Here is a 25612-nt window from a genome sequence, read left to right on the forward strand (position 1 = left end):
TGGTTGCTTTCACCACTGGGAAAGAGAAAGAAAACACACACACACACACACACACACACACAGAGGCACACACACGCACACACGTACACACACACGTGTATATATAGGAGGTCTAGCGAGATAGTGCAGCAGCAGGTTTGTATTGGTGCTGCTCTTCAAAAGGACCAGCCTTTGGTTCTCACTACTCACATTGGGTGGCTCACAACTGCCTGTATCTTGAGCTCCTGGGAGATCTGATGTCTCTGGCCTCCTTATATGTACACACACACACACACACACACACACACACAAAGAAAACAATAAAAATATTTTTTAAAAACATACATATGGATACTTAAGGGGAATTGGGGAGGTGACTCGGTGGTAAAATTCTTGTTGTGCAAGCAGGAAGGCCGGAGTTCACAATCTCAGCACAAATATAGGGAAAAAACAAACAAAGTGGGCATGATAGCACTCCACTCTTGTAATTCCCCACTGGGAGACAGAGACAGGATCCTAGAGACTCAAAGGCAAGGCAGTCTGGACAGTTTGTAAGCCCTGGGTTCAGTGAGAGAGAGAGAGACCCTGCCTCAAACAAACAAAAGAAGTGGAGATCAGCAGAGTAAGACACTTGCTGTCATCTGAGCAGTATCAGTGGCACTTGAAATGGAATGGTTGGCTGGGGATTTAGCTCAGTGGTAGAGCGCTTACCTAGGAAGCGCAAGGCCCTGGGTTCGGTCCCCAGCTCCGAAAAAAAGAACCAAAAAAAAAAAAAAAGAAAAAAGAAATGGAATGGTTGATCCCGTCAGTGCTGTTGGAGCAGATTAACTAACATTCATTTCACCACAAGAGACCACATTTATCTCCTCCTCCATCCCCCTCCCTCCTCTCCTGAGACCATTTTTTTTCTTTTTTTCAGAGCTGGGGACCAAACCCAGGGCCTTGCACTTGCTAGGCAAGTGCTCTACCACTGAGCTAAATCCCCAACCCCCTGAGACCACTTTTTAAAAAAAGATTTATTTTATTTATTATATATAAACACACTGTAGCTGTCTTCAGACACACCAGAAGAGGGCATCAGATCTCACTACAGATGGTTGTGAGCCACCATGTGGTTGCTGGGATTTGAACTCAGGACCTCTAGAAGAACAGTCAGTGCTCTTAACCACTGAGCCATCTCTCCAGCCCATGAGAGACCACTTTTTAAGATCGATGAAATCTTTGCAGTTCCAAATTTACCTTCCTTGCTTACCACATTGCTAATCTGCAGGAGTTAATCTGATCCTTCCACTGTTATTTGTGCTGTGTCCTTTTTGTTCCTAGTAATAAATGCTTTTACACTAAAAAAAAAAAAAATGCTTGCCGTCAACCTCTGGCCTGCACATGCACGCATACCACATGCAAATGAATAAACTAACAGGCACAACCAAATGAAGCATGTGCAGACACCACTGGCCTCTCTCAGGCAAAATTAGCAATGCTATGTCTCATTCAACTTCACATCCTGGAGGTTTCCTTTGTTATTATCCTTTATAGTTTCTCCTGACGGATGAGACAGCAATGAGACAGCTATTCTCCCTCCAGAAATACCTAAAGTATCAAACTATCCAGAACCATCCAGAAACTAGATCAGGATTAGATCAGGACTATTGTTATTATAGTTTTTTACTTAAAAAAAAAGTTTTACCACAAGGTGGAGGTAGACAGAGGCAGAGGAAGAGGCAGAAAGAGGCAGGTAGATTTCCGTGAGTTTGAGATGAGCCTGGGCTATAGAATGAGTTCCAGAATAGCCAGGACTACACAGAAAAACCCTGCCTTGAAAAAAAACAAAGGGTCTACACTACTTTCAAAATCCAAGGTGGTGTCAGGCATGGTGGTGCACACTGTTAGGTCCAAAGTGAGCCCCCAAGATGACAATGCCACTGACAATATCATATTAAAGAATGGGCTCAGCTCAGGATGGGCTTTGGCATGATACCCAGGATGACTAGCAGATAAACAGAAGCCGAAAATCAGCATCCTTCAGAAACATAGCAAATGTGTGGGTCTCTGTTTGCCAGGAAGAGCCATTGTTTTCCTTGTCTGCCCTCTAGAGGACTACTGATAGCAATGGGGCATCTAGCCTCCTGTTAACATATGTTTACAAGGCTTGTTGAAGTCCTGAGTTTCTGACCCCTCCTCTCCACTCTAACTTCCAGGCTGTTCTAGCTTACAGGTTTCCTCCTGCCTCAGCCCCTGTCTCTATAAAACTGCCCCCTCGTTGGCCTTAGAAGTTTGAATAAACCTTTCTTCCCACCCACAGAGTGGTCTACTTTGGAAGTTTCACTATACCATCTCTTACACACACAATCACAATCCCAGCACTTAGAGGAGAGGCAAGAGAATTTCCCAAAATTCAAGGCTAGTGTCGGTGTGGGGGGGTGCTCAGGGGAGGGGTGCTATATAGGAGACCCTGTCTCAATGAGGCACCTCCCCCCAAATACCAGAAAGCAACACTTCGTTCTTTTCATTCTTATTTGTAGAAGAAGCCACAGGCCACAAATTGTTTTCTACCTTAGAGTGATATTTGAATGTACCCTGGACAACTGGGCAACCCCACCTTCTCCACTAAGTCTTTCAGGGTGAGAAGCTCCTAAATTTCTACAGAACTTATTTACCACTATCTGGATGCCTGTGTGCTGCCCAGGTGTGTAGAGTACTTGCTACATCCTATTTGCCTGGTCCATTTAAAAGGATGGCCTGACCTGTATTGAAGGCAATGGCTTTAGGGGTGGAGTTGGTGGTGTTGGTAGGGGGTGGGGAGTAGGGAGTGAGGAGTGGGAATGGTGTGTGTGTGGGGGGGAGCTTACCAGCAAGCAAGCTGTTTCTGGTAATCTTTCCTAACAGGTATCAAGAATTAACATTAGAAGTCAGATATGATGCATGCTGTAACCCCACCCCTTTGAAAACAGAGGCAGCGGGATTGCTAAAAGTTCAAAGCCAACCTGGGCTATACAGTGAGTTCCAGGCCAACCTAGGCTACATAGAGAGACCCTATTTCATATCACACGAACTACAGTCCTCCGCTCTACCAACTGAGCATCCGCTGAGAGACCCTATTTCAAATGGCAAGACAAAGCAACAAGCATTTGCTAGGTCAGTAGCTGCAGGCATAGATGCCATTGCTCTGGGAGCTGGAAAGTCCAAGAGCACTGAGCCTGAATCTTCCCAACCTCCAGTGAGAGCCTCAGGAGGGGCATCTATAAGATGGCTGGCCACCTGAAAGCCATGCCCAGAAGAAGGTGTTAATCCCTCCTAACGAGCTAATCACCTTTCAAAGGCCCACTTCCCAACACCGCCATAAAGAGCAATCAATTTTCAACATGAGTCTTGAAGGGAGCGAATCACAGCAACATGTGTTACTATTTTTTTTGTATGTATGTTTTGTTTGATCATGTGTGTGCATTGTGTGTTTTTATGCAGTGCCTGAAAAGGCCAGAAGAGGGTGTTAGATCCCATCCCTTGGAACTGGAGTTACTGTATGAGCCACCTTGTGGGCAGTGGCAATCGAACTTGGGTCCTCTGGAAGCACAGCCTTAACCTTAACCTTAACCACTGAGCCTCTCTCTGGAACCTATAGCAACAATTAATGAAGAAATCGGGAGGGTAAGTGTCTGACTTAGGGGAGGCAGAGGGTCAGAAAAAGCTACATCTCAAACTCCTGAACTCAAATACACCTGCCAGATGTTAGGGTTATGGAAGGAAGCTGATGGAAGTTTATGTCCTCCACATCTGGAGACTGACCTGGAGTTTCTGAAGCAGGAGGATTGCCATGAGTTTAAGGTCAACCCAGGCTACATAGTAAGATCCAGTCTTTAAAAAGTAAAAATTAATCCCAGCATCTGGGAGGCAGAGGCAGGCAGATCTCTGTGAGTTCGAAGCCAGCCTGGTCTACAAAGCAAGTCTAGTACAGCCAGAGCTGGACAGAGAAACCTTGTCTTGGAAACATTGCAAAGAGAAAAACAAAATGTTAGCAAAAACCAAACAGAATCAAGCTGGGCTGCGGTGGCACACACCTTTAATCCAGCATTCAAGAAGCAGAGGCAGGTAGATCTTTGGGTTTGAGGCCAGCCTGGTCTATACAGTGAGTTCCAGGACAGCCAGGGCTACACGGAGAAACCCTGTCTTGGAAACAAACAAACGACCCAACCAACAGCTGAGCGAGTCAGAGCTGTGCTGTCTTCCAGGCCGTGCTTAGGAAGGACTGGGGTGCTGGGCTGGGGCACTGTGGGGCGTGTCACGTTGGACAAGAACAACCTTGATGATAATGGCTTTGTGGGCATAGAAGAGGATAAAGGGAATCTATGCCCTGGAGAGTGGTTTGAAACGCTGTTCTCTGCTTCTCTGCAAGCTTAGCCTTACATCTACTCCAAATACATTTACAGCCATCTGAGTCCAGCAGCTGCTGGGCCTGTGCCCACCCCACACTCATACCCCAAGGACATCAAGGGCCAGCTTAGCTACTCACACTGAGAGATAAAAAGGCACCCACCCCACCTCAGCCACACAGGTAGAGGGGGATGTCCACTGTCCTGGGCTGTGAGCAGCCAGTGCACCCTGGTCCAGCCCTCTGCCTCCTTAGTGTTGTCACTGAACTGGTTCTGTGCTTTCTGAGAATCATCCTTGCTTGAGAACATGGCGATGCTAAAACCCACTGCCGTAGAAACGCCAGCCACTCACACGAATGCACGGTCCCATCTTTACATGAGGATGCACGCGCAGTTGTCCTGAAGTTCAAAAATAGCAGTTGCGCGAACTGGGAGAAGAGCAACCTAATCGATGTGGGCTATGAAGTATCTGAGACGTGTCCATCAGTTCTGCATCTTCCTCTCGGCTCCGTCTTCGACTTCGAGTCTATGTTTGTTGTTGTTGTTGTTAGACATCACAAGAGGCCATGGAAAGGATTTAAGGTCACACAGGTTCAGGATCAAAGGGAAAAAAAACAAAGCAACAAAACAAAAAACAAAAACCTCCCCAAACGCTGGAATCCAATGGAACCACCATTTTACAGATTGAGAGTATTCACGTTCAGAAGGCTACAGCAAAATACTGATTCAAAGACTAGCTAAAGGTTTCCAGTGACTTACTTAGATTTTTTTTTTCCTTTTTCTTTTTTTCGGGGCTGGGGATCGAACCCAGGACCTTGCGCTTCCTAGGCAAGCACTTTACCACTGAGCCAAATCCTCAACCCCCGACTTACTTAGATTTTGAGAGTCATGTGGTCTCTTCACAATGACTCAAATATGCTGTCATAGCACAAAAATGGTCATAGGCAAAAAATAGTAAGCACACATGTTTCAATAAAACTTTATTTGAAAAAAACCCCAAAACAACAACAAAAAACAAACAAACAAAAACCCCATGTGCTTTAGTTTGCAATCCCCCCCATAGGACATAAAGAACCTGGGGTTATCAAGGCAGCTTCAAGGTTCCTCAAGGTTTCAAATTCTTTTCTGTTGTTGTTGTTGTTGTTGTTGTTGTTGTTGTTGTTGTTGTTGTTGTTGTTTTTCCTCTTTTGACAGGGTCTCTGTTAGGTCGAAACTGGCCTCCATCTTGCCATCCTCCTGCTTGCTTCCTGAGTACCTAGGCTATGGGCATGAACCACCATGCCGGTTTGCCAAGGACTGGCAAAGCTCTGTGTCACCTCCTCCAGAGAGGACAGAGACCAGTTCTCCTTCATGAGGCATCAGCCTTGTTCAGTTTTGCTGTGTGGTTTGACATTCTGAAGTGGTGATGTCCACCCCTCCCCTTCTTCCTTCCTATGTGTCTGTGACCACTGTGTGTTTCCTGTTTTTCTTCCCTCTGCCCCTTGCTCTCACAGTGTTGGGCAAGTCTAGAATGAGACTCACAGTCATGGTTAAAAACCCTGTTCCCCTTCCAAGTTCTCATCTGCTCTGGAGTACAAAGGGATGGACAATAATGGAAAGAACTGTGTGCTGCGTCACTGAGCAAGGACATGCCACCAACAGGCTGTGCAACTTTGGGCAAATTATTTAACCTTTTTGAGCTACCCTCTCCTAGGCTGGCAAATCAGAGAGTTTGGCTAACTGGCTTCTAAACCCCTTTGCAATCCTATAACTCTGATTTTAAGGAGCTGTAGCCTTGGGTTCTTAATCAGGACGTCACTCACAGACTCCAGTGATACTGCCAGGAGGTCAGCAGAAATCAGTCATATGATTTAATAGTTGCCAGCTTTCCTAAGGTCTGCATAGCTGAAGGGTTGGGGTCCCAGCAGACGTCAGAGGATCTGAGATGCTCTTGCCAAGGAGGGAGAAGGAAGACAGACAACTACAGGAACCCCTGTGCTCCAAAAAAACTCCATTTATTTCTAGAATGTTCTTTGCATAGCTACAAAACCTACACAAGTTTGGACTCCGTTGGATACAGAATTTTGGGGAGCTGGAGTTGGGGGCAGGGGGGTCTGGAGCTTTTCTTTGCCAGAGCTTTTTACGTGGTACTTTCCTGGCAATGTACACATGCTCCCTCGGTTCAGAGTTCACCCAGTGAATGCCTGGCTAGGGAGGGAGGGAGGGAGACTGGGGGTCAGAGAAGGTACAGAATCAGGACACTGAGGCAGGTAGGGCTGGAGGAGGCTGGCAGCTCACAGGAGAGCCCCATCTCCATACTCTCCATTCTAACCCAGTTCATGTGGATAGCAAGCCAGGGTGGAGCAGGGGTGCTGACACTGGGGTGACAGTCCAGGAGCGAGTGAATGGAGAGTCCACCTTTCCTTCAGTGTTCTGCCACTGAGCTCTCTGTCACCTACAGAGCCTACCTTCGGGCCTCCAGGAAAGCACACTTTTTCATTGTCTGGCTCTGCTGAAGCTGTAACCTAAATAATTCACTCACCCATCTCTCTCTGAGCATTAGGAGGAAAACAAACCCAGGCCCAGCCCTGCGCTCAGGTTTCCTTGGTACAGAGGGGTGAGCCAGGAGGCTGGGAGGCCATCCCAGGCCTTCAATGTCCCCTGGGAAGGGTGACAAACACCTGAAATGGGCCACAATGTGTTCCCTCCACCCCTAGAGCTAAAGATGACATTGACAATTCTGTAATGTTTTTAAAAACAAAATGGAACAAAAGAACACAACAAAGAATATGTCACGGAGACGTAACATATCCTCCGGCCTCCACTCTTCAGTGTGAAGGAGTCCATGACAGCCGTGGACCTCTCCATGGTGACCCTGGCCTGTGACCTTGCTACAAGCAGACTGACAGAGGCCTGACTTCGAAAGATAACATCACTGTCATCTCATTTAACAAAACCAAAAGCATGCCCTGAGGTGGGGTGACATCAGAGTCTTAGCCAAATGCCTAGAGAAACAGGCAGAGATGGGGCACCGAGACTCCAGTGCAAACTATCACTGATTTGCCTTCTCAGGGACCATCATCCAGGCTGGTCTCTAACATATACCACTTCTTGAGGCCTTGGGAATAAGAGCAAGCCAGCATGCCACCCCCAAGCCATCCAGGAGGCCAGCCCGATTGTGGAGACCTTCAAGGTTGGGCTGTCCTCTGGACTGCCCCTCTGCCCTCTGACAGGTACCTATGTAGGGGGATGGCTGAAGCTCCGGGAAGCAGACAGCCAGAGGTGGGCACCTGCTCACACTGCTTCAGCTGCCACTGGGCTGAGTTCCCTCTGGGCTGTCATGTGGCCTGTTTGGATTTGGGGGACTGAAGTGGTCAAAGTCCCATCTCCCAAAGATCACATTGCTGCCATCCTGCTGCCATTGCTGCAGACAGTGTTTGCTGGTCTCACTGTTTAGATAAAATGTCCATGGAAGGCCTGGGCTGGAATCTCAACAGTCATGTTTTGGAAGCCCAAGCTGTGAGATCTTGGGCAAGCCATCTCATCCTTCTGTGTCTAGGTTTTCTTATCCATTAAAACAGGCAACCAAACGCCTGAAGTTCAGGTAGGGGTTGACTCTGACTGAGGTCCTGTCCATCCCATAGACAGCAAAGGCTGTGAGTGCCACCGTGCCTCGGCAGAGCTGAGCTGAAGAGCTCCTCACCTCTACTTTCTGGCACTGTCCAAAAGAGATCCCATGGGCTCGGCATCAGGAGACAGTGTTTTCCTCTCACATCTTAGCATCTGGCTGGGGTGCAGGTTTGCTGGGAAGGCCAGGATGGGAAGATACTGGTGTGACCTCATGACTTTGTGTCCAGCGATCGGGGGATGGCTGAAGATCTGTGAGAATTTCATCCACCCACCCCACCCGCACTGTACCCACTGCAAGTGACTCAGAAACCATGGCACCAGACACTTTAAAGTATCTGTCATCCACTCCCTAACTTGACAAGGTTTTCCTTAAGGGTAGGTTTGTGTGTTGGCCTTTGTTCATAGGAGAGCAGAGGTCTCTAAGTATGTGGCTGAAGATCAAGCATTTCTGCCTAACAGTGTGGCTAACAGGGCCCTGACAGATTTATGTTACATTTGACAAGGACACGTGTCCGGGTGAGTGAGTCCTCCTATCTGCTGTCTGGTGACCAGAGGCCATTCTTCAGTCCCAAGCTGAGTCAAAGCCTCAGCCTTGACCTCCGAGAGTTACCGTGTGACCTGGAAAGCAAGTGACCAGGTAGAAGAAGGTTTGAGAAAGCACTAGGAAACCAGTCATTGTAGCATGCCAGAGAGCCCCAGCACAGGCAAGTCACCTAGAGGTCGCTGCTGCCATTCTCCTAAAGCCACCAAAGCTGAGCACATGTGGCCTGGTGGTCCATGCTGATGCCAGTCAGCCAAGCCTGTCATTGGCTTCTGAGTCACTACACAAATTGCAAAGGCAGTGATCTGCCTTTTGGGCCTGTAACCATATGGCCAATGTCCCTGACTCTGTGATAGGTCTCACTTTACAAGTCTTAATAAACATTCTCAGAATGGCTGTCCCCCTTCGCTGCCTACAGACAGGCTGTCCTGACTTTTAGTCAGCCAACTGCTCCCCCGCCCCCACTTAAGTTTTGTGTGTACGACTATTGTGCCTACATGGACATTTGTGTATGGACCACATGTGTGTCTGATGCCCAAGGAGACCATAGAGTGTATTGGACCCTTTAGGACCGTGTTATAGGCAGTACTGGGCTGCCATGCAGGTGCTGCAAGTCGAACCTGGGTCTTCTGCAAAAGCAAAAGGTGCTCCTAACCACTGAGCTACCTCTCCAGCCCCCAAGCCTTTTCCTACTGTAGCTCCCTGGTGTTATGTGGTCTATGAAAACCTCCACGTTCCTCAGAACCCTAGAAGTGGTTTTGCATCAGTCTGTTAGCCTGCTTGCTGTGCATGGTGGAGCTGGGGGGGCAGGGACACTGCCTTGGCTTGCAGGGAAATGTCACTCACTCTCACAGATGACAATGGCAATGGCATGCAACTAATTAGCCACTGCGCACATGGAACTGCTAAAGAGTTTGATAAAATTTTAATTACCCCTTGTTTTGTGGGGCAGGCAGCAAGCTGTGATGATAATCTTAGGTGCTATCACTGAGGACACAGCAATCTGACTAGAGGAGGGCAGTCAGGAAGTGCAGAGAGTAGGAGTGGGAGGGGAGGGGAGTGGGTAGGAGAAGTGTAGGTGACAGGGGACAGTCTGTGGTGAGGTGGCAGGCAGAGGGCTTACAGTTTCTGTAATTCAGATAGAAGGATAAATTCCTCCCTGGATGGCCTAGGTAATTTCCTCAGTCTCTACATTCCCCCTTCGTTTGTTTGTTTTTGATTCAGGTATCATGTAGCTCAGGCTAGCCTTGAACTCCCGATCTTGCTCCTGAGTGCTGGGATTACAGATGTGTGCCTCTGTGCCCTGTTCCATTTTGTTTTAAAAGACCTGGTATTTTCTAGGGGTAAACCCATGGGAAGCAAACAGGAGAAAGCCAAGGCAGCCATACCTTCACCAGTAGCAGTACCTAGGAGACTGTCTGGAATGTGTCCTCATGATTCAAGTACCCAACTTATGACACTGCAGTCCTGGCCCTCCAGGACTCGGCCCCTCTGCTACCTCAGGTGAAGGGGGAACAGGACGGGAGGATGAGCCGTCCATCTCAATACCTTGGTGGTTTTGACCTTGTGTCCTCGGCTGCAGCTCCACCCTGACAGGTCCGGGAGCACCTTACACTCCTCCCCCAGCAAGCAGGGCTCCATCTGACACCACCACTTCTGCAGGACGATGGACGCTGTGGGGCAGGAGGCAGGTGTGGCTCTAAGGTCTGGGAGCACAGCACTGGGCACAGCTGGCCTGTGAGTGAGGTTCCCACATGCCGCAGGCTTTGATGGCCACCTTCCCCTTGTCCTCCCCCTACTCTGGGCAGACCAGGAGGCAGCACTGTACTTAGGCTGAGGACTGGGGTCTATCCCAGTCAATTTCATCAAAGTAGGAGGAGGGCATCAAGCTAGGTGGCAGAAGAAACTGAGTCTGGGGCAGCTGTCGTTAGCACCGAGGTAGCATCCTAAGTGCCCTCCTTAGTGTATTTGAGCTAGTCTTCAAGTCACATCCAGGCGTGCACAAGCTGCTGTGTGAGCTACTGAGCACGGCTGTGGCGAGGATCTGGATGCCACGAGAGCGCGACAACACAAGTGTGCACAGAAAGCAAGGAAAGTGGGTGTGCGGTGTCAGGGATCACATGTTCCACACAGAGCAGGTTGATAATAATAGACTTGTGGAAGAGGACCTCCCTAGAAGAGTGTGGGGCCTGAGAAGCTGGTCTGAGGGGATGGGCCAGGTGGCAAGTATGTATGTGACCTGTAACAAGAGCTTTCTTCCTCTGTGGCACAGGCTGGGCCAGGTCTGCCCTCTCCTCCAAGATGACTCCATCACTTGAGACAGATAAGGTAAGCCTTAAGACGGCTCTGAAACTGGATCCTCAGCAGATGGCAAGGCCTAAATGGACTTTCTTATCTCTGCTCTGCCCAGGCTGCCCAGGGCCTGGCCTCTCACTCACCGTCCACACAGGAGGGCTTTGCTCTTGTTGTGCCAGCCACCTGGCCAGAAAGGCAGGAGCATTTGACCGTTTGGGAGCGCTCCTCGATACGGTTGCGGTTACAGCAGCGATGTGCGGCAATCACCTCACAGGTGCCCTGCTTCACTAGGACTGAAAGGGCCAAGTTAAAGGATCAGGAGCCCCAGGCCCCCAGCCCTGCCCTCCTCCCTCCCTCCTACCCTGCTGCAGGTCCTCACTCCCTCCTTGCTCACGAAAAAGTCATTCGAGCTATGCAGCGCTGGAACTGCAACTCAGTGGTAGTGTTCTCTGCTATAGAGGTGAGGTGAAGACTGAGATCATACCTTCACCACACACACACACACACACACACACACACACACACACACACGCACGCACGCACGCACACACAGAGAGAGAGAGAGAGAGAAACAGGAAACTTTCCTGTTACCGCCCCACCCCCCTGAAGCTATGTTCATGACTCTTTGAAAGCTGGAGTTCCACACCAGCCCCCACCTTCCACTTTCTCAGGGTGAGGGCAAGGGCCCCAGAGCTTACAATGCGTGGGGGAGGATCATCCGCTTACAGAGGCTTTAGCCATCCCAGAAGGAAAACCCCAGAATTAGGCCAGGAGACTAGACTTAAGCCTCCACCCGAGAGCCTCACTGCAGAACACCTTCCCCTGGAAGAGATGGTACCAAGGGGTCCTCCCAGGCCTTCTAGACTGGGTAATGGAAGAGGACGGTGTCCTGGGGAATGACTCCAGGAGTCACACCTGCAGGTTTTACTCTGCCCCAGAGATCTACCTGCTTTGTGGGAAGGGCTCGAGTGCCTTCTAGCTCTCCAGACATTCTATAAAACCCCTTCCCTCATCTCACCACCTTCTCCAAACCTGTGGATGTTGGAGGCTGCAAGGAAGCAGAGGCCAGACGTGTCCACAGCCAGGCTAGGCACAGTGCTAGCACCCAGCTGCCTGGGCTCCAGTTGCTGGTGGACCTCTCAGCCATTCTGTGGAGAGAAGTACATACCCCACTTAGCCCAAAACAGATGCTCCCTCTGCACTCAGTTCCTTCTCTATGACGGAAGGTTAGAGGCCCGAGGTTAAGCAGGATGCATACCTTATCTCCAGGCAGCTGTGGTCAGGCACAATGTCACTGTAGGATATGATCACTGATAGCGAAGGATCAAGGAACAGGAAGGGGGAGCCTGTGGAGGAGACGTTTAAGAGATCTGGCAGAGTAAATTAAAGGGCTGTACCCTGAATTGGACAATGACGCTGGCTCCTAGTTTTTAAGCTCTTGACCCAAACACTCCACTTGTGTGCTCTTGGTGATATCCCGGTGCTCTTGCTATTATCCATTTTACAAATAAAGTTCCAAAAGTCTAGATACAACAAGCCATCAGTAGAGGGAGGAGCTGAGTACACTGTGGAGAATCTGAAAAGGCAGTTCCCCCAGATGGCTGCGAACACAGGACAGAACAGAACACAGAGAAAACCAAAGCCATTGAGGAACTTTGTAATGATGTATGCAGTAGACTCTTCTGAGAAACCAGTCTTACAAGAGGGAAAAAAGCAACAAGTGTGTGTGGAGGGCATGGTTCGTACACAGTGAATACGCTGTGCGTATAGGGAGAGGGTGTGTGTGTTACTTAATAAGTATACACCAGCTCAGTTTGCCATTGAGAAAGGAAATTTTTGCTTGGCTAGAAGGTTGTAAGTAGGAAGATGAATTATTCCCCCTACCCCCACCAATTTCTTTCTTTTACATGTTTGAGTTTCAAATTATGGGACTGTATTAGCAGTACAATTCAATCTGAAACACAATTAACATTTTTAAAAGAAAGGAATGAAAGCTTGTTGTTATGGCAAATATATAATCTTGGCACTTCAGAAGCAACAGCACATCGATCGTGGAAGTTTGAGGCCAGCCTGATCTACATAGTGAGTTCCAAGTCTAGCCTGGGCTACATAGGAAGATCCTGTCTCAAATAAACAAACACAAAACACAGAGCTGAGGGGGACAGCTCAGTGAGTAAGAGGACTTTGAGCAAGCATGAGAACACCAACACAGATATGAAAAACTAGACGATGTAAAAAGATGACTGGACTGCTGGACAGCCTAGAGTTAGATTCAGGGAAAGACCCTGACTGAACGGAGTAAGTGACAGAGCAGGACGTCTCTATTAAATAAGCCTTCTCTGGCTTTCATATGGATGCACACACACCACATCATGCACACACATAAAAATAATAAATAAATAAATGGAAGAAACACCCCCTTCCCCTTGATTGGACGTTGAATGTCTTGCCCAAGGTTGACTGTCATGGGACAGGACCCAGAAGTCTGCCCTAGGCCCACATGTTCTCTTCCTCCTTTCTTCTATGAACCAAACAAGGCCTCCAACATCTGTCCCATAGGGTGGGTAAGAACCAGAGGGAAATCAGAAAAATAGAAGCACAAAGAAGCTGAGGGAAACTAGCCACAGAAGGGGACAGGAAGAGCCTCAGGAGGTCACAGGTCCCGGAGGTCAAGGGTTAGCCTGGTCACTGTCCCCAGAAATTGAGAGCACAGTTCTAGGAATATCAGGGGACAAAGAGAAGGCTACATCTGCTCCCTTGGAGGGCTGCCTATCCCCTCGATTCCCATCTCCAAGCATCCCACTTACTGCTTCTGGGTCTTTAGGCCTCTGTCTCTTCACCTGCTGGCCTTATTCCACCTGGAGGCAGCAATGTGGAGGCTGTTCAGAATACAGAGAGGCCAGACCCCTGAAGGAGCTAAAAGAAAGCTTGGAAGAGAGTAGGGCAATGGGCTGAGCAGTAAAGGACTCCAACTTAGGCTGTTCCTGTGGCAAAGGCAGTCGCTGCTGCTCTGGGAATCTGTCCCTCCTCCCCGAGACTACAGAGACCTGTGGGGGCAGTGATGGTGAGAAGAGTAGCTGGGCTTTCTTTTTCCAGGGGTGAAGCAGGGGTGGGAGGGTCTAAGAATCAGTGCAGTCATCTTTCTGGCCTGGGACAGAGCTAGGTCAGGGAGAGTACAGAATCTGCCAGCTTAGTCCCAGAAGAGCCCCCTGGGGAAGAATTCTCAGGTCTCCAAGTTCTCTCTGTCTCCAACTCTCACCAACCCATCCTGAGCCTTGCTTCCTGGACTCTTCTGCAACTGGCTTAATTCTGCTGCTGTCCCTCAGTTCTACTCCAGAAGGCTAGCCTAGCAGTGCAACAGGTCTCTGCTTCCCTGCACAGCCCCCAAGAGCTTCTCCATTCTCTGTCAAAGTCCTTTCCTCATTCACTCTCCAGTGAGAAGTAAAACTAAAACACACAAGCGGGTGATCTCAGGCGGGGAGGTAGAGAGGGGAATGCAGGTGGGGGTAGAGGGGTGGTGCCTACCCCTGGGTAAGGGTGTGTCCCCAACCTTCTAGATGTGCTTCCTTTCCCATGGGTCTCCTTTCCAAGGCTGTGTCAGGAGCCCTTATTTTGGCCATCGCAAATGTTACTTGTCCTTCTCTATCCTGTTTCTGGTTGAGTTCTAATAGTATCTGATCCAACTCACGCATTTCTCCTAGATACGCCAATGCTCAAAGAACCTGGGGAAGATGGGAGACTTGGGATCTCTGACATTCCATTCATTCTAAAAATACAAGAGAAGGAAGTTTCTGGGATATGTTCGGCCGCATCCATCAGTTTCCTTGGGCTGTTTCCCCAGTTCTCAATTCAGGCTAAGGTGAGGCTGGGAGAGCAGCTTCCATACCAACAAGAGGTCAACAAGAACCTTTGATCTTGTTTGTGCTTACTTCTGTTCCCCTCCAGCATCTATTCTTACTCCTGGTACCCACCTGTTCCACATCAGTGGCCCTGCTTCAACCGTCTGGCCTGAGGTCCTCGCTGCTTCTGAGCTTGGCATCTAGACTCCCAAAAGCGGGATCTCCGCGGGAGTGGCCAGCTTAGATGTTGTCTGGTTTCGAGCTCTTCCTGCGATAGATCGTCACTAAGTTGTTGCGCCCAAGGAGAGCAGGGGCTCTGGCTAAGCTGGAGTCCCCGACTTGGAGCACCTGGATGCTCTGGGCCAGAAAGCAGCAGTTCTGCGGTGCCAGGCTGGGTCCTCCCGAGCTTTTCGTCTGCAGGTTGTGGAGCGCGCAGTCGCTACACTGGGAGTCGTTCCTGCGGCTCCAGCCCTTGCGGGCACCGCCGCCTTCTTCCAGACATCAGACAGCATGGGGGCGCTCTGAGGGAACCTAGGCACAGCTGGTCCGCAGCGGCCTCTTGTGGCACAGGGCGAGTCAGGAACAGAAGCCCACCGACTCTGCTTTCGTGGACAGTTCCTTGGGCAAAACACATCAATTAGAGCAGATCACTAAAACGTCCAGGAATGTGGCCCCTAGTCCAGTGGTTCAGGTAGGAAGGTGGTATTCTGGGTGGTGGTGGGTCGTTGGAGCTAGGAGTAGTATTCACCTAGACCAGCAGTAGGCTGTTATTTAAATGGGAGCTCATTAAATCTTAATTCAGTTCTTCAGACCACAGTGATTCACACCTATAATCCCAGAACTTGGGAGACGAGGCAGGCGATAAGTGTGAGACCCTATCTAAAACAAACAAACAAACAAACATACATACATACATACATACATACATACATACATACATACATATATACAAACATACATACATACAATAAAACCCAGCCCAAACCAAACAACCCCTAAACCCAATCAAAGAAAAGCACAGTAGGGGTCAGGGATAGGAAGGTAGGAAGTTGCCCGAAAGTTTGGTCTATATGGTTTACACAAGGTTCTAGACCAGCTAGGGCTACTTAGGCAGACTATATCTTTTTTTTTTTTTTTTTTTCGGAGCTGGGGACCGAACCCAGGGCCTTGCGCTTGCTAGGCAAGTGCTCTACCACTGAGCTAAATCGCCAACCCCAGGCAGACTATATCTTAAAAGGAAAGAAAGAGGAAAGGAGGTGGTGTGTGTGTGTGTGTGTGTGTGTGTGTGTGTGCGCGCGCGTGTGTGTGTCTGTGTGTGAGTGTGTGTGTGTGTGTGTCTGTGTGTGTGTGTCTATGTGTGGGTGTGTGTGTGTCTGTGTGTGTGTGTATCCAGTTCTTTGTTAGTACAGTCAATTGTTATTTAAGGTGCTTCCCAGGCACCGGAAGTGACCAGTGTATTGGGAGATTCTCAAGTTGCACAGTTTTTTGTTTTGTTTTCACCACAGTGGCTCCAAATTGACACCCAGGAGGACTGACACCCAGGAGGACTGACACCCAGGAGGGCTGACACCCAGGAGGGCTGACACCCAGGAGGGCTGACACCCAGGAGGACTGACACCCAGGAGGGCTGACACCCAGGAGGGCTGACACCCAGGAGGGCTGACACCCAGGAGGACTGACACCCAGGAGGGCTGACACCCAGGAGGGCTGACACCCAGGAGGGCTGACACCCAGGAGGACTGACACCCAGGAGGGCTGACACCCAGGAGGACTGACACCGACACCCAGGAGGGCTGACACCCAGGAGGACTGACACCCAGGAGGACTGACACCCAGGAGGGCTGACACCCAGGAGGGCTGACACCCAGGAGGGCTGACACCCAGGAGGACTGACACCCAGGAGGACTGACACCCAGGAGGACTGACACCCAGGAGGGCTGACACCCAGGAGGACTGACACCCAGGAGGGCTGACACCCAGGAGGGCTGACACCCAGGAGGGCTGACACCCAGGAGGGCTGACACCCAGGAGGACTGACACCCAGGAGGACTGACACCCAGGAGGGCTGACACCCAGGAGGACTGACACCCAGGAGGGCTGACACCCAGGAGGGCTGACACCCAGGAGGACTGACACCCAGGAGGGCTGACACCCAGGAGGGCTGACACCCAGGAGGACTGACACCCAGGAGGGCTGACACCCAGGAGGACTGACACCCAGGAGGGCTGACACCCAGGAGGACTGACACCCAGGAGGGCTGACACCCAGGAGGGCTGACACCCAGGAGGGCTGACACCCAGGAGGACTGACACCCAGGAGGGCTGACACCCAGGAGGACTGACACCCAGGAGGACTGACACCCAGGAGGGCTGACACCCAGGAGGACTGACACCCAGGAGGACTGACACCCAGGAGGGCTGACACCCAGGAGGGCTGACACCCAGGAGGACTGACACCCAGGAGGGTTAGTAAATACTTCCAGCATAGACATGCTGCCCTCCTACTTGGGAGGACTAAGGGCAGTACCAGGGTGGGGAACCAGGCTGGAGGGCTTCAAGAAGCTGGTGAATGGCCCAGTGGGTGATGGGTATGATTCTCAGCAATCTTGGAAACAAAATCTGGGGTTCCCAGTATCTTCATCAGGAAGAGGGTCAACAGTCCCAACTACAAAAATATGACAGGTTCGTGTTTTGGATTCACTGAACGCTTGAGGGTAGAAGTGTGTTGTGAATCTGCCTCTTCACAGGAGAGGTGTTTGCTCCTGTTAGAGTAAACAAGCTTTGGGGACTTGATAGTGTGGGAGAAACAAAGAAGGAGCCTTGTTCCGGGTCCTGAGCATATAGCCTAGGACAAGGGGTGGGGACCTTCCCTCCCTTTCTCTCTCTCCCTCTCTCTGGATCTCTCTTTCCAGGGTGCTGAGATTTGAGCTCAGGTCATCAGACAGTAAGCACTTTTGCCTACTAAACCATTCCCCCTTCCCCTTTAAGATAAAGTCTCATTATGTGGCCCTGGCTAGCCTGGAATTTACTATGTAGCTAGTACTTAGTACTAGTTACTAACTTCTGATCATCCTGTCTCTACCTCTGCCTCCTGGGATTACAGATGTATGCCACTGTGTTTATTCTGAGAATGCCCTGCTCCTTTCCCCTCCCCAACCCCTCCCTGTTCTTTGTAATGGAGGAGTGTCATTCAGCTTCCAGCCAGGGACACATCTCATAAATGTGCTTTTCTGGCCTCCTTCCCTCTTGCTCTTCCCTCTCAGCCTTAGGGAGAGGTCTTTTGACCAGGTGTGGGAATGACCGGAGAGGTCTGACGGTCTAAGAATAGGAGAGGGGTTCAAAGCATAAGAACCCTGGAGTTTGGTTATGGACAGGAGCCAGAGTGGTTCCAGAGTCCAGGGGAGCAGCTGGGATCACTGTCCATTAACTGGTACTGGAGTCCAGGGGTCACTAGATCCTAGGTTTGTGGCCCATCTTTGCAGTCACACCATGGATGCTGTGAAGAGCCCGGAAGCTGGGTGACACGGAAAGGTGATAAGTAAACTGACCCAGAAACACTGAATAATAAAACGAAAGGTTATTTTTTCCTCCGGTCTTTGGCTTCCCACTGACACTGTGTCATTTATCAGACAGTTGGCATCAATTTCTCTCAGACAGGAAGAAAACACTCATAGTGGCAGGATATATGTTCTTTGTCCCTGGCTGCCTCTACTGCTCTCTTTGAGTCTGACTTTTACCAGTCCACCCTGGTGGTTTCATTTTTCTGTCCTGAACTTCACCCGCCTCACCTCCTCCCCCATACTCAGACGACTTAGTTACAGTGAGTCTGTGTACTTTGAATGACCACTGTGGAATTTTTATTTAGAAATGGCCAAGAAAGGAGGCACAGGTTATTAACCCAGGATATAACCAGGAATCACCCAGCTGAGGGCCTTGATGTAGAGTCTCTGTTAAGAACAGGGAGTCGCTGATTCCCTCAAAGAAGGGTCTTGACTTCTGTTAAACTGTGTGTTGGAGATCGATGAGAGAGCCCAAGTATAAGCACAGAAATCTTTCTGACTCGGGACAGCAATCCTTCCCTAGAGAAGAGAGAAAAACAGCCCATCTGTGCTGGGTCCAAATAGTGGGCTTTCCTGCGACCCAGACAAGCTTTTCGCCTGGCCTTTGCCTCCCCCTGGCGGTAGCGAGAACTCGCTCAGCATCCCTTTTCTGCTTGCAACCTCAGAGGGTGGGAATTTAAGAGTCCCACTCTCTTCTGCGCCTTTTTCCTAATCCAGAGAAACCAGTATCTGTAACAGGTTCTGAAATGGATATGAATCTCCAGTGGCTGCGTGAATCTTAGGCAAGTCTAGTAAAAGAACAGGAGACGGGGTTGGGGATTTAACTCAGTGGTAGAGCGCTTACCTAGCAAGCGCAAGGCCCTGGGTTCGGTCCCCAGCTCCGGAAAAAAAAAAAAAAAAAAAAAAAAAAAAAGAACAGGAGACGGGCTGGAGAGATGGCTCAGTGGCTCTGCTCTCCCAGAGGTCCTGAGTTTAAATCCCAGCAACCACATGGTGGCTCACAACCATGTGTGATGAGATGCCCTCTTCTGGTGTGTCTAAAGACAGCTACAGTGTACTTATATATAATAAATCTAAAAAAAGAACAAAACAGGAGACTGTCTACTCCTACTTCATCTGTAAAATGGGTGTAGCTCGCCTTGCGTCGTCATTGGTGTAGTGACCTAATGACTAGAACGTGCCTTATAGAGAGTCCAGTCCTTCAGTATTTATTTATTATGTCGTTAGCTTTACTAACTTGGCCAGCAGAAGTCTAAATATGGGGGAACGGTTCAGAGAAAGTGGGATGGAAATGACAGTTCTCTGGAATGAGAAGATGATCTTTAAAGAGAATAGTGCCTTCAGGTGCCTGGTAGTCGGCTGCGGGCCTAGTTAGCACAGCGACTCCCACCAGCTCTCTCTGCTCTCGATTCTGTAGCCCTAACCCGAAGTGTTGTCACACCAAGTCCTTCACACCCAAGAGGAAGTTTTGCTCTGAAGTCATCAGTTCCATTACTCCCCATGCTGGCTGGCCCTCCCCGAACCAAGCGCGAGGAGGCTGCCTCGTCATAATGGGCAAATTCTAGCGGATTAAATCCAGCGGATGTCTAACCTACAGCACGACTTAAATGCTTCCTTTGTTCCGCTTCCTTCCTACAAAAGACCCTTTCCCTCTGACACTCTGGCGGGACAAAGCAGGGATGCGGAGAAGAGGCAAAGAGTGGGTGGGGCGGTTCCCGGGTGGCTTAGAGCCTGGGGAAGCTTGTCAAGGACCAAGAGCGAGCACCGCCCACCTGGCGCCCTAGGGGCGGGGCCTCTCCGGGGGCGGGCCCACGGCCGAGGGCGGGGCACGGAGGCAGCATGCTAAACCGGGTGCGCTCGGCCGTGGCGCACCTGGTGAGCTCCAGTGGCACTTCTTCCCAGCGCTCCAAGTCTCCAGATCTGCCCAAAGCTATCTCACCGCCTCCGGGAGCCCTAGAGACACCTAAGAGCCCCGGGACGAAGTCTGGGAACGAGATCCCCGCGCCCCAGAAGACCGCGGAGACTCCAGTGAGCTTCTCTCGACCCACCTTTCTGCAGCTGAGCCCCGGGGGCCTGCGACGCGCCGACGACCACGTAGGCCGGGCTGTGCAAAGCCCTCCGGACACCGGTCGCCGCCTGCCTTGGAGCACAGGCTATGCCGAGTGAGCGCCCCCGGGGCTCCCAGACGAGGATAGGACTTCCATTCTCCCAGGAGACTCATCCCGGCTGCTGGGATGCGTCCCCTGCCGCACGACGCTCCGGGAACCATCCCAGGAACCTGCACCCCTCCCAGCCATACCCCGGACGGGGTGCAACCTCCACAACCCTCTTCAGGACCTTACCCATCCTCCCCCTCGCCGGCTCAAGACAGTTCTCTCCCCAGGGAGGGCGCAGGGAACACCGCCGAGGATGAGTTGGCGGGTTCCCAGTCGCGGCCCGCTGTTCACAGGCTAAGGGAGGGGAAGTTTGAGAAGGTTTGCCAGGGAGATCGCGAGTGGAAAGACTCGCTCACCCGCTTCCTGGCCCCAGCGCCCCAGTTCCCTGTCCTTCTTACCGGTCCCCTCCCCCTCCATACCCAGAAATAGCCCGCGACACCAGAAGGCCTGGCTTCCCGGGCGGGGGAGGGGTCCGCCCGTAGAGCGCGACGGTTCCCTTTGGTTGTGGGTCTGTAGACAGATTGGTACTGGTAGGGCACAGCCCAAGAGGCAGCGTGCTCTCAGAACCTGTATATTTAAAAATCATCTTTGGGGAAAGCCAAGCTAAGCCACTAGGGAGGTGGGGTCACTGAGGGGTTTGTAGCTGAGAGGTTCCTGCCCAGTCCGGATGGGTCTACAGACCTTATTTGGGCCGGAGCACTTCCCCACTCTAAGAAAGACTGGAACTTTCACTAGGTCGTTTTAGGATGAGGGTGAATGTGCCCATGAAGGTGAACGTGCCCATGAATCACTGTCTGAGCTGGTTGAGATTGGAGGTGGGAATGTAGAATTTTGAGTGGCAGGGGAGTAAAACTTAATGTCCCTGTCTGGTCACACACCCTCAGCACCACCTTCCAGAAAGCCTCCTTTGCCAAGGATGGAGGAACGGAGGCAGGCAGTTACTGTTGCCGGCCTTTCTATGAGGCTGTACATTCTGCCACCAGACAGTACTTCTTGCTGGCCCTGCCTTCTCCTCTTCCCTCTGGCTTGGAGCCCAGGCAGCTGTGACCTTTTTCAGCTTGGCCAGCAAGCAGGAGAGGATGTGTGTGTGTGAGAGTCTAAGGTAGGGGTTATTCCAGGACCTAATCTGGTGTCTAACCTGGTGTGGGACACTCTGGCCTGGCAGGGTCATCAATGCTGGCAAGAGCAGGCACAATGAGGACCAGGCTTGCTGTGAGGTCGTGTATGTGGAAAGCCGGAGGAGCATTACAGGGGTCTCCAGGGAGCCTAGCCATAACCAGGTAATACTTCATTCCCTTTCCTGACCTCCAGGGATGTGGTGACACTTCTCCCCAGGGGTTTCAGGCATCTGTCCTAAATTGGAGAAGTGTAGGGGTTCTCCCTCTGCCACAGAAGCCTTAAGTGGCTTCAATTCCATTAGTTCTGGTAGGGAAGTTTACTACTCCATTATATGTGGATGCTCGTGTATTTATGGGTGGTTTAGCTGATCAGTACTGATCTTTGCATTCTTCACATTTTGAGCTTGGCTCCTCTTTCTCTTGACACAGCGAGCTGTGCATGAATAAATGAGTAAATCTAAGTTGCCTTAATATCGCACTCAGACCTCCCGTGTGATGTTTATATGGTTGTCCACAGGCTTGTTCCGCCCTGTCACCCTCCACCCTCCATCCCTATTGACTTTCAACTTTTTTTTCACCAGGGATTCAGCTTCTACTACTGGGGCCTGTTTGATGGGCACGCAGGTGGTGGAGCAGCTGAAATGGCTTCCCGGCTCCTGCATCGCCACATCCGGGAACAGCTAAAGGATCTAGTAGAAATACTTCAGGACCCCTTGCCACCCCCGCTCTGTCTCCCATCCACTCCAGGAACCCCAGGAGTCTCTAGCCCTTCACAGTTGGTTAGCCCTCAGTCCTGGTCCCCACAGAAGGAAGTGACCCATGACAGCCTGGTAGTAGGGGCCATTGAGAACGCTTTCCAGCTCATGGTGAGTGGGTGGCTTGTGCCAAAAATGTGCTAAGTAGGCACTCTGGGCACATCTTCGAGGTGGAGGTGGGTGGGTGAACCCCAGAATCCACACTGCCTTTGAGAACCTGAGCAGAACTTGGTCCTGTTACCCAATGTGGCTCTCTTCCACTCTGGTCTGAAGAGGTGCGGAGTGGGGCAGGTGACCATGACTTGCAGGTTTTTCTGTGTCCTTTGACCCTTCCTCACCTGGCAGGATGAGCAGATGGCTCGGGAGCGGCGTGGCCACCTAGTGGAAGGGGGCTGCTGTGCACTGGTTGTGGTATACCTGCTAGGCAAGATGTATGTGGCTAATGCAGGTGACAGCAGGTGAGTGGGAAGAGGGCTTTGAGAGTGGTCGTATCAGGGGTGACAGTCCCCAGGATGAGAGATGCAGGGTGAGGGGGTGGTGGGCTAAGTATTAAAGACTGGAGTGAAGAAAGAAAGGCTAAAGAAAGGCTCGGCATACCCACAAGGGACGGAGAGATGAGGACCCAGGCAAGGAATCATCAGGTTCATTATGGGGAGGGCCTAGTCCCCCTGCATGGAATTCTCCACTCTGTATGAATTTCTCCGAGAAAGCCAGGTCCAAATCTTTTCTGTCTCTGGGCAGGGCCATCATTGTCCGGAATGGTGAAATCATTCCAATGTCCCGGGAGTTCACACCAGAGACAGAGCGTCAGCGTCTTCAGCTGCTTGTAAGGAGAGGCTAAAGTCCCTATCCCCAGTCTTTCCTCTCAGAGCTTCCCACTGGGAGCTTCCTGGGAAGGTGCTGTGGGGACAGTGGGGTGCTGGGTGAGCTGGAGAGCTGATGTAGCAGGAAGGAACCTGGGCTCTCTTTGTAGCCCCAGGAAGGAAGTATCATTAGAAGTGGGGGTGGGGGCTGGAGAAATGGCTCAGTGGTTAAGAGCACCGACTGCTCTTCCAGAGGTCCTGAGTTCAAGTCCCAGCAACCACATGGTGGCTCACAACCATCTGTAATGAGATCTGATGCCCTCCTCTGGTGTGTCTGAAGACAGCTACAGTGTACTTACATATAATAAATGAATAAAATCTTTAAAAAAAAAAAAAAAAAGAAGTGGGGGTGAAAATAACAAAGGCCCAAAGCAAGGGCGTTACTTTAGTTCTTCCTCCAGTGTGGTCTCTCTATCCGGCTTACCTGGGGATGAATCATACCTCTGACAAGTCCCTTTCTCAGTGGTTTGTGAGGGATGAACAGGTTCATTCATGTTATATTAGAGGAGTGTGTGGCCTGCAGTAAACTTTAAGGATATGTTATAATTTAACAGCTATATATTGTGTCAGGGTGTGATACGAAGGAAATGGACTCTCTCCTGTTTGGCCCTTCCCAACCTCAGGGCTTTCTGAAACCAGAACTGCTGGGCAGTGAGTTCACCCACCTTGAGTTTCCCCGAAGAGTTCAGCCCAAGGAACTAGGGCAGAGGATGCTGTACAGGGACCAGAATATGACTGGCTGGTAACTTCCCTCAGAGCTGGGGCCGTTCCCATGGCAAAGCAACCAGTCCTTCACCAGCAGTAAGGTGGAAGCTGGAGCTGGGTTAGGCTGGAGTGGAAGGGTTTGTGTGGGGGTTGTGGTTCCTAGGGGTAGGAGCTTTGCCACCTGGGTGATGCCTCCTCTACTCTCCCTCCTCAGGGCCTACAAAAAGATTGAGTTGGAGGATCTCAGGTTTCCTCTGGTCTGTGGAGAGGGCAAAAAGGTAAAACCCTGAGTAGAGTGGGAGAGGGCAGGGAGACTCATATCAGCTTGTCCAGGGAGGTGGAGCTTTCACCAAACAGTAGGTGTGGGAGGAGTCTATGGTTTCAGGGAGTCTAAGAGAGGAGCTAAATAGCAGCATTTTTTTTCCCTCATTTTCTCAGGCCCGGGTAATGGCTACCATTGGGGTGACACGGGGCTTGGGAGACCACAACCTTAAGGTCTGCAGTTCTACTCTGCCCATCAAGCCTTTCCTCTCCTGCTTTCCTGAAGTGAGCACTCCTTCTTTCCTTTAGGAGGCTCTGACTGGCTTTTACCCAGGGCCCTTTTATCTCCAACCTCCCTTCCTCCTTAACACCTCAGTCCTCTTTCTCTGCCTACCAGGTACGAGTGTATGATCTGACACAGTATGAGCACTGTCCAGATGATGTGCTGGTCCTGGGAACAGATGGCTTATGGGATGTGACCAATGACTCTGAGGTAGCTGCCACTGTGGACAGGGTGCTGTCAACCTATGAGCCCAATGATCCCAGCAGGTAGGGGGTAGTCCTGGTGAAGGAAGGGGCAAAGGGAAACAAAGCTCGGAGCCCCAGTACGGGCCAGTGTATCTGTCTTCTTGTATACGTATTGGTACATGAATATACACATGTACTCCTGGCAGGTATACAGCTCTGGCCCAAGCTCTGGTCCTGGGGGCCCGGGGAATCCCCCGGGACCGTGGCTGGCGTCTCCCAAACAACAAGCTGGGTTCCGGGGATGACATCTCGGTCTTCGTTATCCCCCTGGGAGGGCCAGGCAGCAGTTACTCCTGATGGGCTCAGCCCCAGCCCTCTCACTGCCACCCCAGCATCTCCATTACCACTCTCCTCCAGCCCAAACATGGAAGTTGTGCCCCTGACTCTCAAGTGGCCATTTGACACAGGGATGCCCACTAGTTCCAAAATTACAACAACTGTCAAATAAAGCAGATGGACAAGCATGTGTGTTGTTATTTGCTTTGACCAGAGCGTGAAAAGTGGGCATTGGAAAAAACACCAAAACCTTCCTAAAAATGTGGCTTGCCCAGATTCTTCTATCCTCCTTTCCCACTCCACATACTTGCCACGAGTGACCCCATCTGTGGCTTCTTCCACCTGTCTGTCAAGCCTGGGTGTCTAGCCCAAACCTTTGCTGAGCTTTGAGCCCACACATGCCAGCTACCTCCCAGCCATCTCCTCCAGTGTGTGCTTCCAGTCCACACACCTTAGACTGAATTCACAGTTTCCTCCATAAATAATTCTCCTGCTTCATCCTTTCAGTGGGCACCATGGCTGCTCGAAGTTAGTAATCCAGTTAGTGATCACACCCGGCTTATGTATCTTCCCAAGTCTCAGCTACTTCAGTCATGCAGTCCAGGAAATAGTTCAGGAGCTCAGCTGTCTATTGGATAGTATATACAATGTTGCCAAGCTGTGTCCTAGGCTGTACATCTCGGTTTGTGTAAGTACGCTGATTGCTATTCACACAATGGTGAAATTCCCTAGCAACGATCGTCATATAACATTTTTATTGA

General features: G+C 50.8%; 2 protein-coding genes across 13 annotated transcripts; one reads left to right on the top strand and one right to left on the bottom strand.

Annotated features, from left to right (window-relative positions):
- Positions 1-5309: 5309 nt before the first annotated feature.
- On the bottom strand, positions 5310-21587 carry Tafa3 (TAFA chemokine like family member 3). 5 transcript variants are annotated; one of them, XM_063282742.1, is made up of 9 exons: positions 20532-21579; positions 14979-15248; positions 14763-14898; positions 14480-14557; positions 12050-12137; positions 11824-11939; positions 10935-11084; positions 10045-10169; positions 5310-8573 (listed from the first exon to the last, which is right to left on the bottom strand). In XM_063282742.1, the coding sequence occupies exons 4-9, from the start codon at positions 14481-14483 to the stop codon at positions 8562-8564; spliced, it is 495 nt and encodes a 164-aa protein (XP_063138812.1). In that variant the 5' UTR covers positions 14484-14557; positions 14763-14898; positions 14979-15248; positions 20532-21579; the 3' UTR covers positions 5310-8561. The 5 variants fall into 5 exon arrangements, 4 of the variants coding, with proteins under 4 accessions (XP_063138812.1, XP_038959743.1, XP_063138811.1 ...); XM_039103815.2 differs by lacking the exon at positions 14480-14557 and adding an exon at positions 13599-13649 and having other exon boundaries at positions 14763-15248; XM_063282741.1 differs by having other exon boundaries at positions 14763-15248.
- Positions 19665-25039, top strand: Ppm1j (protein phosphatase, Mg2+/Mn2+ dependent, 1J). 8 transcript variants are annotated; one of them, XM_008761380.4, is made up of 11 exons: positions 19710-19888; positions 20092-20351; positions 21511-21625; positions 22045-22329; positions 22564-22676; positions 22960-23044; positions 23705-23823; positions 24001-24064; positions 24225-24332; positions 24445-24596; positions 24722-25039. In XM_008761380.4, exons 1-11 carry the CDS (start codon positions 19772-19774, stop codon positions 24870-24872), a joined length of 1569 nt encoding a protein of 522 aa, XP_008759602.1. In that variant the 5' UTR covers positions 19710-19771; the 3' UTR covers positions 24873-25039. The 8 variants fall into 8 exon arrangements, 6 of the variants coding, with proteins under 6 accessions (XP_063137711.1, XP_008759603.1, XP_008759602.1 ...); XM_008761381.4 differs by lacking the exon at positions 24225-24332 and having other exon boundaries at positions 19682-19888; NM_001005540.1 differs by lacking the exon at positions 19710-19888 and having other exon boundaries at positions 20025-20351.
- The last annotated feature ends 573 nt before the right edge of the window (positions 25040-25612 follow it).

Source organism: Rattus norvegicus, chromosome 2 (genome assembly GCF_036323735.1).
Source record: "Rattus norvegicus strain BN/NHsdMcwi chromosome 2, GRCr8, whole genome shotgun sequence".
In the NCBI taxonomy this organism is placed as follows: domain Eukaryota; kingdom Metazoa; phylum Chordata; class Mammalia; order Rodentia; family Muridae; genus Rattus; species Rattus norvegicus.